Source organism: Pezoporus occidentalis, unplaced genomic scaffold (assembly GCF_034315485.1).
Source record: "Pezoporus occidentalis ecotype Australia unplaced genomic scaffold, CSIRO_AGI_Poc_V1 ctg18, whole genome shotgun sequence".
Lineage (NCBI taxonomy): Eukaryota > Metazoa > Chordata > Aves > Psittaciformes > Psittacidae > Pezoporus > Pezoporus occidentalis.
The window spans coordinates 6,694,038-6,707,314 of NW_026913640.1; the positions used below are offsets into that span (position 1 = coordinate 6,694,038).

The 13,277-nt window shown below is 39.1% G+C and overlaps 1 protein-coding gene across 8 annotated transcripts in view; it reads right to left on the bottom strand.

The window, feature by feature from the left end:
* NUP58 (nucleoporin 58) overlaps window positions 1-13,033 on the bottom strand; it is a 37,530-nt gene extending 24,497 nt beyond the window's left edge. For 4 of the 8 annotated variants that reach the window (XM_062615192.1, XM_062615189.1, XM_062615190.1 and 1 more), the window contains exons 1-9: window positions 12,731-13,033; window positions 8,910-9,049; window positions 7,674-7,712; window positions 6,083-6,235; window positions 5,096-5,230; window positions 4,246-4,356; window positions 1,587-1,611; window positions 1,122-1,187; window positions 147-321 (exon numbers count right to left, since the gene is read on the bottom strand). In XM_062615192.1, coding sequence (XP_062471176.1) covers window positions 147-321; window positions 1,122-1,187; window positions 1,587-1,611; window positions 4,246-4,356; window positions 5,096-5,230; window positions 6,083-6,235; window positions 7,674-7,712; window positions 8,910-9,049; window positions 12,731-12,840 — 954 coding nt within the window. In that variant the 5' untranslated portion in view covers window positions 12,841-13,033. The remainder of the gene's footprint in view (window positions 1-146; window positions 322-1,121; window positions 1,188-1,586; window positions 1,612-4,245; window positions 4,357-5,095; window positions 5,231-6,082; window positions 6,236-7,673; window positions 7,713-8,909; window positions 9,050-12,730) is intronic. The other 4 variants (XM_062615191.1, XM_062615187.1, XM_062615193.1 and 1 more) reach the window with 2 other exon arrangements.
* Window positions 13,034-13,277: the final 244 nt, after the last annotated feature.

Genomic DNA, 13,277 nt, shown 5'->3' on the forward strand with positions numbered 1-13,277 from the left:
ATGGATCAGAAGAGATTCCATTTTTCATTTTGTTTACAACTCTTTTATTTTGGACATGTGTTAACTTCACTAACAAAGAAGTCTAGTTATCCTAATGAAATAATCAACATACGAACTCTACAAAAAAAACTTAAATTCAATTATACCTGTGCAGTTTCCACTTTCAGCTTGTCAATATTAAGAGTGTTTCTCTGTAACCCACTGGCAACTACAGACAGAAGTTGTTTCAAAGCTTTAATGTCTTCTTGTACTTTAAGCATTGCTTTAGAGGACATTCTACTAATTTCTTCCTGAACTTGTTTTTGTTCTTTCACAAATTTCCTGGGGAAGGAAAAAGAAAGAGGTGGGGAAAAGAGAAACATAATACATTGAACCTGAAGTACCCAAGTGTTTACCTCTCAGACACATTTAAATTGCCACTATTTTTTCCAAAAATCAAGTACTAAACAGTAAAACTACTGTATAGCGTATACAGTATTATCTGAACTTCTAGCATGCCAATACTGTAAAAAAAACAAACCCTAACAAAAACAAAAAATCCCCTAAACATCAATAGCAAGTGTTTAACATGTTATGCTGAACCCTGACAAAGATTCATCTATTATTTTATATATATAATATATATTTTATATATATAAAATAATATACAGCACCTATGTAAAAGCAATTACTGCTTTCAGCTCACAAATACAGTGACATACAGCCTCTTCGACTAGTCTACAACCTGCCTCCTTCCTGCCTGAAGGAAGGCTCTTTTGCAGTTCTCTCTATTCCATACGAGATCCACAATGCACATGCAATATGGACATAAGGTTCAATACCTACTATGAACGTGCAGCAGGCTTAATACTCCCAGGGAGAGATGGATCAGAGCCTAAGAGCATATTTGTTGGGCATGCCCGTTTGCAAAAATGTATGGAAAAGCAATACTGAAAAAACACCCAGCAGAAGATTTCAGCTACTGTACAGTGTGTTCCCAAGGTTAATATGCCAAAAGACCTTGGGCTAGTGAGTTATCCTATGTGCAGTCTGTAGCACGGTGTTTTTGTCACAGAGCATTGACAGCACACAATACTTCAGCCAAGCAACTATCAGAAATTAAGAAAAAACACACTACTTACTGTAGATTTTCCACATCCTGACAGATTACTGGAGGTAGATTTTCGTCTTTTAGCGCTTTGCTATCTCTACAAGAGACAATACATGTTTAGATGGTGCTTATACTGCCAAATATTTTTGTGTGACTACTGAATATGAAAAAGTTCAAGTGACTGATTACATTGCATGTATGCCACAACTAGAAATGATTTGTATACTATGCCAGGGTCCAAGCCTGTGGTGTAATCATTGTACACATCTGCAGAAACCATTTTTCAAACCACATGATCAGTCTATAGCAGACGCCAGATAAGATATAGGTATTGCATTTGATGGGAAAAGACAGTGAATGACCATTACTAAATTGTCCATATTGCAAAAGTTGGTTTACATTTATGCCCTTTTCAAGATCTAAGTAGTATAAGAGCCAACTACCTAGTAGCTGGTTTTTAATAAGATATGGAATGCAAAGAAAATCTGACACTTACTCTGGTCTTGTTCCTGTTTTGTCACCTAGAAAATAAAAACTGTAGGTCAGAAACAAAGTTTTGAAAAACAAACAAAACAACCTTAATGAGATTTTAGGGAAGAACTCATCTGCTTGATTTCCCTTGATAACAGGAACAGACTAAGCTAGCCACAAAAGAAAGGCAGTTTTAATTCACTCCCCCTTCACAGATAAGCATCTTTGCAAGAACAATGGTTCAACAGAGGTGCCAATTCCTTGCAATTGCAGAGTAATGCAAAACATCTTGTGTCACTATGCAAGTCCCTACAAATGCATAAACTCCAGCTGAATAAGGAATCTGTTCCTCCTTATGCAACCACAACTCACTTAGACCCGCACCCACAAAATACTGAAGTGTTTAAATTCAGCAATCTGAATCTTCTCTCAAATATAAATCTAATGAACATTTGCCCACTGGACTTCCCTGATGTTGCATTAAGCCCAGTAATGAAGGAGGTTTTACAGAACTGAAGATATTACTGCTTACCTACAACCTACACACCACAAACTATGCATCTGCAGATCAAGATGACAACTGCCTCTGAACAGAGCTGACAACAACACTGTGTGTAACACGGGCCATGATTAGAAACACAGTCATGTAATAGTCATTACATGAGGATGTAATTCACATCCTCACTTCCCTCTCAGTGCCACCAAGGCAGAAAACAGCTATGCAGCCAATGCTAGTGCCACAAACATTTTAAACTGCACAAGTCCTCCTGCCAAGAGAAGCAACTACTTTTAGAAACATCTACTTAAATTGCCTGCAGACTCAATCACCCAGTACATGAGAGAGCCTGGAGTCTCACACTATTCCCCGTGCCTTCTGCTAAAGGTGGGGAAGTGGAAATCTACACAAAATTGGAGAGGGGAGGATAAACGCCAGAATTTAGGTCTCTCTTTCCTGCTGATAACCTAAAAATTAGTCAGAAAACTAAGTATATACTTTGCTTTCCCTCTTTCCAGCCACTATGGTTTTGGTTTGTTTTTTTGCTTGTTTTGTTTGTTTGTGTGGGTTTTTGTTTTTTTTTTTTTTTTTGTTGTTGTTGTTTTTTTTTTTGCTGTACATCAGATGTGCAATCAGATTTTGCTACTTCCTGGGCAAGCACTCGGCATTTTATGTTTTTTTTTTACATTCTTTTTAGTAATATGAGGAAAATATGTATAACAGCCATATTTTAAAGAAATACTACACAGTTTGTCTAGAGACTCCAGAAGGAAAAGCTTTTATAACCAGTTCCAGGAGAGAACAAAGGTGCTACTCCCAGTCCATCCTGGGGCTCCTAGGGCACTTCCCTTTGGCATATCTCCTCCTTCTACTCCCTTAGCAAGGAAAAGGAATAAACTCAAAACCATAAAATCACCATCTTCAAACCTTAACACAGTTCCTCAGATAACAGCGCAAACAATTCTACTAACAGAAATGAGTAGCAGCATACAGGTAGGGATATTTGTCAGGGTTGCTTAAGCCAGCATCATCCATTATGGGAAGCACTCCTAAATATTCAACATATGGGGAATTAAGGTACTCATTCAAGTTTCCACCCTAAGAGCCGGGCAAAGCAATACTTAAGTAGATTTTGAGTCTGTTGCTCTCTGGTCCTCATTTTAAGGTACTCGTATATTATGAAAACCTTGTGATATCCTAATATAGTAATGGAAATCCTGTAAGAACCTAGGAATTGGAGCTTTTTATTATTGAAATTGGGAGTGACAAAACTCCAACACCTATCAACATCATGCAGAAAACTCTGGTTTGGACAGTAAATACATCACCTCTTCTACAAGTATGAAAAGCTATGCCTCCACAACTTAGGTTACTCTGTAAAGATGGTTGCATAGTTTCTAGATTTCCAGCTCTTGTAACTATTGGTATACCTCATTTAAAATCTGGCTTCTGAGCAAAGAGATTAAATTAACAGTATTGATCCCCGAGAGAAAATGCACATTTTAGAATCATCTTTAGCTAAGCTTACTCCGGAAGTATGAAAACAAAATAAATTAATAAGCACCTATGTCAATGCTCAGTATTTCCTCAGTTAAGTTCTTTAAAGCTACCAGTTAAAACCGTTTTTAACAACTGGATAGACTGTATCAAATAGAACCACACACCATCAGAAATACATTTCCGAATACAGCTAAAATCAGGAGATTTCTACTGTGCAGGCAGACACCAAATTAAAGATCTGTTACAGTCAGAGAAAGCTGGTTTTAAACGAGTCCTTTTCATACATGTAATGCAATACTTAAACCTAGCTCTGCTCCCCCCTCTAGTGGCTGTTTGACATACAGCTGTTCAGAAATCTGCCGCGGCTTTTCAGCAAACGACCCTGAATCTTCACTTCCAAAACGCTAAAGGCTTTAGACCCTGGCTCTCAAGTATGCTATTGGTTTGTATTTATTTTACATAAATGAAGTTACATTAAGTTTTCAACCAGAATGTTTTTCTTTAAAGCACAACATCCAGAAATGAAATTAACTGAAATGCCTTAAAAGGGGCAGGGGGAAGTTTAAAGTTTTCAGTTTCAACTCCACACTCCTAAAACAATGTCTTTGGTAAAGTGCTAATTTTCTAAAAAAAAAAAAAAAAAAAAAAAAAATAAAAAAAAAAAAAAAAAATTTTAAAACAAACTTACTCTTTTTGTCTGAAGAGCTACTAAAATCAATGCCACCAAGACCTTCATTGGCAGTAGTTGAAGGAGTCGCAGCTGTACCCAGAGTCAAACCCAAAGCATTCTGCCCAAGCCCTACATGAAACCCAAGCAAAATTTCTGTACTTAAAATGCTGATAATTAAAATATTTTAAACTAAAAGTACATATAATCTTGCCTGCAGTTTCAGTGTCCATTTACGTCTGGATTAAAAACGTATGCAAAATAAACCAAGAAAACAGATTCCATGAAGTTTCATGCAACTGAACCAAAGTGTTCTATGCAATTTCTTCACATTACTAGGTAGCTAGACAGCTAACTTATTATCAGCATCTTAAACATTTTTTTGCCTCCTGCTTTATTTAGAATTTAAGAGCAGTGTTGCCAAGACTACCAAACAGCACAACAAATTTTTCAAGAGCTGAAAAAAAAAAACAAAAAACCAGGAAGCCAGGAAATGACAAGACTAAGTTAAAAATTTTATTCAGACCAAAAGCCACCAAAATAAAGAGCTTTCAACTTCTCCAGTTTAAGGAAATACCTGTGTACCATTGCACTCTCTCATTTATGATCAATGACAAAGATTTCCTTGTATTTTCATTTTAAAAAGTGGTAAGTACAAGTGAATTTAAGAATGAGAAAGAAGCAAATGATTTTGGATTTTATTTTCTATTGTCCATGGATAGCAACACTATTCTCAACTGTAACACTATTAAAATTTACACTTTCACAGTGTAAAGATTTTATATAATTAAATCTCACATTATAAATTTATACAATCATACATTAATGTCATTGTTTTGAGACAGAAGGAAAACATTAAAATAACATTTACCTGTTGCTGCTGTACTTGTATTCTGGAAGAGTGAACCTCCTAAACCTGCTAAGGCTCCTCCTAAGGAAAGGCCTGTAGAGGCAGTTGTAGTTGGAGCAGCTGTACCACCTAAATTTAATGTAAAGCCACTAGTTCCTGCAGAGAAAGAAACACAGCTTCATGCAGATACTGCATTCAAGTACTTTCACAGACAATCTGAAATAACAAAAAGGTACAAACAGCATCTTTATCACAGCTGGATAATAACTGGTTTTATTTCCTGGAAATTTTCCAAAGAAAGCCATAGAGACTTTTGAATTACATGTTGCTTTGTCCTACATTGAAATATCAATGTTTTGTTAAGCATTACAATATTTTACATGAGACAGATGATACGAGAACATTTCCTTGATAGTCTGAACCTAAGCATAGGGAAGAACCAAGCAGAAAAAGACAATAGGCATAAAGGGACAAAGCACAGAGTGCGCAGATATCTGAGCTCAAATGCAAACTCCTACGAGTATAAAAAGTGAACCCTAGTCTTAATTTTATCATCATGCACTGTACAGTTTAGCCATTAAATATGATGGCAGGTGTGTGACAGCACAAGAACTACATGAGGAAAACACTGTTCCCACTACTAGGTAACCATTTCAGGCCATCTACACAAAAGATAAGACATTTTCCAAACCTTCCAGTTGTGCAAGTAGGAAGCTTTCAAACTTCAGCAGGGTTAGCAATAACAAAAATAATGATTTTACATGACAAATCAGCTCTTGCTACACTCCTAATGACTTCGATTTATGGGCAGCATATCATGTGATACTGGCAGCATATAATCTACCGTATTAAGGTACCCAAATTTAGAACTAGTGAAGTCCAAGGAACCTTCTCATTAAAGTACCACAAAAGTAAATATTACAAAAATATAAGCATAGAACTGTTTTATAATAAAGTTTTGTTGTTAAACAATCAAAAAAGCCCCCAAGCCCCTAAATATTTTCCTACCTGCTGCAGGAGTTGATGTAAGAGCAGATGATAATGACAGGCCACCCGCTGAGGTAGAAGTAACAGGTAAAGCAAATGGTGTGGCCGAACCTGCAGGTTTGTTGAAACCTAAACTAAAGCCTGTAGTAGCTGCTGATGTGGTGGCAGGTGTACCTGAAAGAAACCCAAAACCAGTATCATCCTTAGAATATTCTATTTGAGAATGAATGCTCTATTAGTCTTTTCTTCTGAACTATTCCCATAGAACGATCACAAGCACCACAGCATGCAAGATCACCTGCATTAAGTACAATATCCCCATAGCACTTTCAGATAAATCTCAAAGGTTTATATTAATTTCACAGGCAATTTTGCTCCAGGATCCCTAGAGATCCAATAGGCTTTAATCATTGAGTGGCAATTATAAAAATCTAATGGCAATATAAAAAAAAAACCACACCAAACCAAATATATATATATATATATATATATATAAAGAGCTCCCATCAAGAGCATCTTCTGGATGAACTAAATATTGGCAAATGGAGCTATAAACAATACTGCCCAAAATACAGACTAAAAATTCTCAATTGGATGTGCATGTAAATGAATGCACATATCCCGTCAATTTGTAAACAACAAAAGTGTGAGACCTTATCCCCTCAAACTTTGCTTTTGAACATTTTTGAAGTAAAGCAGATAAAGTTTCCACTTCCTGATGCTTTCATGGTAAGAATATATTTTACATTCTAGAATCCATACTCCAAGGTAACAGGCGTGTGTGTACACATACACAAACCACAACAGTATGTGTATAAACCACATACTTACTATTCTCAGTAACTGCTATCTGTCTGTTTTGGATTACATCATTTCATTCAGCTATTGAAAAGAACTGATGTTCATCTGCATAGTACCGACTGCCACATATGATTATGCATCACACGTACAGCTCTGGGTTAGCAGCTGTTCCTCCCTTCTGCCCATTTCATCTGCTTCTTTATCCAATGCTATTTTTTCCCATTTATTCGCAGCATGGCCTCCCAAGTTCTTGGACTGCAGTCTGTCCCATAATACCATCCCCACCATTTGTGATACTCAAGCTCAGTTTCTACTCAGACCTCAGCTGCTGATGTTTAAGAAAAAGCCCAAACACCACAACTATTCACATACTCCTATATTTCTAATGACAGCTGAAGATGCATCAGAGAAACAAAAGTAAAATAGTCTCAGTTTGTTCCCAGTTAAACCCTCTTTATTCTGCTAACCAGACCTGTTTGCACAAAGTTCATTAGAGCAAGAAATTCTATGTGAAGAATTGACAAATTCTCCTCTACTGAAGGATGAGATTCATGAGAGGGACATAAATACAAAGTTTAACTTTTCACTATGACCACTATCACTGTTGTACAGGAATGGAATAATCCTTTAACAAGGAACAGAACTGTAGGGTTCCACTCTGGTCTGCAACCTTAACATCTGGGCTGCAAAACAGACTGCAATTAGTAATGGGGAACAGGCTCAAATTACCACTAACTTTCTACATTACAAAAAAGATCTAGCTGATCTATTTTTTGCCTGTATAAGATTAAAATCCAAATTTGGTTCTCACCTAGTGTCAGTCCTGTAGCAATAGTTGTTGCTGTTCCTGCTTTAAGAACAATAATAAACAGAATATGAATAGTAATTGAAAAACCACAGAGTAGTTATGCTAGTAAAAAAACTACGAAACAAAACACTAAAATAATGCAACGTTATGAGACAATATGTAGACCATTATACAGTCTTTTGCCATATGTTTAAAGCAAAACAATATTAACAGAGAAAACAGTATTTGTAAGAACCAGCAACAGAAATCAAAGCACAACTGACTTCAAAACCCATCACTTTTCTTTATGAGAATATGCTAATAGTGAAGCTGATGTTAACACTGCAGTACCACCAACTGTTTAAAATACCAAACACAGGTAAACAAAACCATGGAAAGTAGACATTCTATCAATAGTTTTTCAGCATATGGCAGTATATAAGATTAGCATGTAAACCTGCAGATTTACAGTACAACGAAGAAGATTAAATTGTCTAAAGACTTCGTAAAATCCCCTGTCTTGGTTTAGGGTTTCTGCCCCACAGGTAATTTAAAGATATTATTTTCAACACAGTGCTATGCCATTTCATATAAAAAACACCCTATATGATTAGATGGTAAAAAGAATCATTGAGAGCTAAAAGAAAATTACCCCAATGGAGCCAAACACAGTAATACAAGCTTTCAGTCTACTGTTGAATTTATTTCTAGTAGATTGGTTCTTAACAACTTCCCCTGCCTATTAGGCTGGAGTGGAGACTTAAGAAAATACTAATAAATTTCTTCATGCATATGGCCAACACTGAAAATCTCAAAACACAACCCCAGAAATGTTTACTAGTGCAGGGTTACAAACATCACATTACAAACACTAACAATCTCACAATATTTTACAGTATTTTTCAGATCAAAAGATACCTCAATCTTAAATATTAATTTTGAACATCCTGGATAAAGAGTTAAATTTTCTAGAAACATGAGGATTCAAATTGTGGAACAATTTACATACAGGCCCATGCATAGTTTTCTGGTAACTGCATTTGAGTTTCTGCAGCATTGGTAGTGCAGAGTTCTCAGTGATTGAGCTTTTAAACTGTACAATGAAGCCTTTTTACAAAGCTACACAAGTTACATGCTGAGCTACGGAACAACTGGGTAAAAAAAAAAGCAAACACATTATGATGACCCAGCTTTTGTGTACGTATGATATATTTCTTCACTGTTGATTCAAACTTCTGCTGTACAGTATTTTTTTTCTACCTGTACTGGTGCCTCCTAGTGTAAAGCCAGTGGTCGATTTTGATCCAAAAAGGCTACTCCCGAAGCCCACTGAAGGAGCTGATGTAGTTGCTGTAGCAGTGGCAGAGCCCAGAGTTCCAAAATTAAGTCCTCCTGTTGAGCTATTGCAAGATAAGACTATTAGCAATTATTTTTTCAAAATAAAAATCCACACCCCACCCTCCCCTTACCTCAATTTCTTTCCCATGCCACCATTCATTTTCCCAAGCCACACAAGATGCAGCTGGACAAGACAAAGTCCAAGCTCACTGCCACCAAACAGAAAGAAGGTGATCTTCTTTCCTTCTACAGCTATGTAACCCCCGCTGCTGCCCTGATGCCAACTCCAGCATTTATTCAACTTGCTGAGCTGATGCATCTTGGTAGACCAGTGGGAAATTTGAATTTTTTTTCTATCATCTCATTAGTTTTGCCTAATTATTCTCTCTGCACTACTGAAATGGGAAAATAAGCACTAGAGGCAGCACAAAGAAAACAAACCCACACAAACATCTTTTCAAAGCAGGTTACAAGTCCAGTTAGGTACCTCTGACCAGAAACCTCAACCAATGTTACTTTTATTTCTTTCTAAAGTGATAAGCAGACATACAACCATTTAGAGCAACAGTACAACTTTGCCCTATATACCACCAAATGCACGAATTAGTTTTCTAACCAAAATGCTATCCTTCTGCACAGGTGCCAACCAGGGAAGACTCATGACTACCATGCTTTTTTCCTGACTGTGTATTTGTCAGAAAGTTACAGAAATAAACTTCCAGAGCTATTTTCACACATGCAGGGGAAGAGAGACAAAGAAAAGACCAGAGATCAGTCATCACCAGGAAAATGAAGCATTTTTTATTTATTAAATAAACTACCCATTTTAGAAATTTCATGGCAAATAGAGAACAACCTTTACATTTAGCAGAGAAAGCACTAAACTACTGTACAAAACACAGGGGAATATAATAATCATGACTATTTCTAACCAATTAATTACAGGTACTAGCAGCCAGATGAGTCTATAACCTTTAAGTTTTCTTAAATTGATGAAAGATCAAGTGGATAATTTAATTGTAGTACCCTCCTGCTTCCATTTGTGAGCCTTTTTAGAAACTAGGTAAGTTCTCTCCAAGTTAAATAACGTTTTCGTAAGTACAACAGCAGAACTGAAACAAAATGCAACTTAAACTTCAGGGTAACAGTTGTCAAGAATGATTTCATGGTGGTCAGTATTCTCTCACCATTTCCTTAGCTCCTCTGTGTAAGAAGGCAGCTTGTAAGCATAACAAATTAAATACAAATCATTAGAAAAAAAGGCTGCAATTAACTTTTACCTTAAAACTTTCAAAAATATCTACAAAACTAACTGTGTCAAGTACAACAAAGGTTGGTTGCAAGTTCAAAATCTAGCTTGAAGTTATTCTTGAATAATGCAGGAAGCAGGAGGGTCATGAAGCTTAGGACACAGGCCCATTAACTGGCCAACTCCACAGGAGCCAAAGCATTTCAGCTTTCTTTATTCTCAAAATTTCAACATATCAAACTATAGCACCATGACCTGCTTGTAAACTTAGAACTTACAACATTGTGCTTCTCTCACCAGTCAAGAGTTTCTCATCTTTTTCCAGTTTAAAGATGATTCCTCTGTGAAAATTCTTGTTTCAGCATCCCAGCAAAAGAAAACTAAGGTACAAAATACGCAATTCAGCACTATAGGACAAAACCCCCCAAGACCCTTGCTAAAAATTAAGGTTTTTGGTTGGTTGGTTTTTAAGATGGAAAGAAAAATTGTAGACATAAAATAATGGCACTGGGCATTCTTAACAGCAAAGAAAGCCTGTGCCAGAGGGACTCTCTACTCCCAACAGATGGGAGGTCACTTAAGTCAGGTCTCAATTCTGATTTCAGAACTAGAACAAAGCATTCTAGTACCTGGCTAGAGCACACTGATTAACAAAAGAAAGAGCTTAAGTACCTGAACTATTGGTGCAATGCAGGACTTGGGCAGGCTGGCATATCACTTGGGCCACAATACAATCTTAACTGGTCACACTGATGACTAATACTTACGTTTAGACTACACAATGAAGCCTGTTTTCTCCCAACACATGGCAATACTGTCTAGACCCAACTCAGAAGAACAGCTTCTTCCTCGTCTCAAATATATTCTCAAGCAAATCATCCCATAGGGATAGCTCAAGATTTTTTCCAAACAATCAGCAATAAAAGGCCTCTTCCTCTGTGACACACCTTGACCAACAGCCCTAACAACTCGTCCTGCTTTTAAGAATAAATACGCAAAGTACCATACTGCTATCAACTGGCATCTGTTAAACTTTGCTTATTGTTTATTAAGATATTAAAAAGCCAGCTAGAACAGAAAAAAATGCAAAACAAAAACAAAAACAAACCAAACCCCAAAACGTATTTAAGTTCAATAGGCAGTTTTTAACAAGCGCTGACCAACAAGAGTTTCCTTTGTTTCAAGCATTACATTAAAAATGTTTCTGAACAAACAAGCATTATTTTAATTCACTCATTTTAATCACAGGAAACCTGCATTAAACAGGCATGACACAGGAAACCCAGAAGTTCTTTTTATCAACTCCAAATAAGCTTTACTGGTGGAGTGTGTGGGAACAAAAAAAAACAAAACCAAACGCAAAAAAACCCAAACCGAGCTCAGGTAACAAGAACGTCATCAGTCGGTCATGATGAAAAGAGTACTAGAAAAGAATCAAGACTTATTCCCACTCATACGGGCTGCCAAAAACCAACACTGACATTTAATCCAGAGATATTCTCTCAGACCAAGATGCTCTGTTCCCTTCCATTGCTAGCTCCTGAAAACTGTGACAGAGAAATATTTTCAAAAATACCTGAAGCTCCCCTGAGTAGCTCACCCTACACATTTAGATTACATTACAGTGATTGATTCTGCCTGATCAGATTTGGGAAAAACTCCACTACAAAGCTCACTGCAAGAGCCCTAATCTTCAACAGAGGCACAATAGGGAACTGGTCAGAAAAAAAAATAAAAAGTCGTTGCTGGGACAGTTGCGCTCCAGCGAAGTAAGCAGAAAAGGAGAAAAACAACCAAATCAAAGACTTACATATTACTCTGAGAAATCTAAATACCAATAATACCTTTAGTACAGAGCCTGTCGTATGTCACATGCATATCAAAGCACAGCGAAGTTCTTTTACTCCAGCACACTCTACACCAAATGTAAGGTTATCTATGTCATAAAGCATAAGGCTGCACCCAACTTCGAGGAAAAGGTTTGGAATGTCAGATTTGAACATTAAGCATTTGGGCTTTGACATCAACAAGCTCCACGTTGGGCACACAAGATCAGACCGGCTGCTGACACCTAGGTAAGCACAGATCCACATTCTGCGTTCAGAACCTTACGGATAACCGTGGAGACACACTGCTCCGACACAAAGGCACAATAAAGTAAAACTTTAAGAGCACCCCACTTTGTTATTAGGTACTGTACAGATCGATCCCCACGTGACGAACCCGCCGACTCGGGCTGGGCTCCCCCGCCCCTGCGAGCTGGTAGGGGAATAGCGAAGCCAGCTCATACGAGCACCAGAGGCGCTCTAGGCCAGGAGTGCCGGACCTCCAGGACCCTCCGGCAGCAGCAGAAGCACCGAGACAGAGCTGTCTGCGCCTCCGTACCGCCTCCCAGCACTCACACGCACAAACACGCGTACCACCCTGGCCCAGGCTAGGCCCGCGGAGCACCGGCAGCCTAAGTAACGGGCCAGGCGGGAGGGTGCCCCATTACCTCGGCGTGGCTGCTCCGAAGGAAAAGCCCCCGCCCCCTCCTCCTGTCCCGGCGGCGGCGGCCGCCGCGGAGCCCAGGGTCCCCGCACCGAAGGAGAAGCCCGCAGACATGGCGGCAGCTGCGGGAACGGCCGTATAGCGGAGCCGGGAGGCTGCAGCGGGGCCGGTCGGCGGGGACCCGGGAGGGGCAGTGGTGGCGGCGGCCTGCTCCGGCGCGGCGGTGGCTGCTCAGGGCCTCATCGCGCCAGGCGACCGCTTCGAACCGACCGGCGGCAGAAACCGCGCGCACGCAAGCCACGCTCTGTACGGGCGCCCGCCGCAATGCACCACGGGACAGCCGCACCGCCCCCCCGCCCGCCCGCCCTTAAAGCGACAGTAACGTGTGGGACGGCACCGCCTCTCTGCCCGTAACAGCCCTTTGGGCCGGTGCAGCCTCCTTGGGCCGTTGCTGGTGGTGCGGGCGGCCAGGGGTGTGACGCTCGGGAGGGGCCCACCTTGGTAGGCGGAAGCACGCGAGGGTGAAGCCCTGAGTAAATGTATTTCTCAGG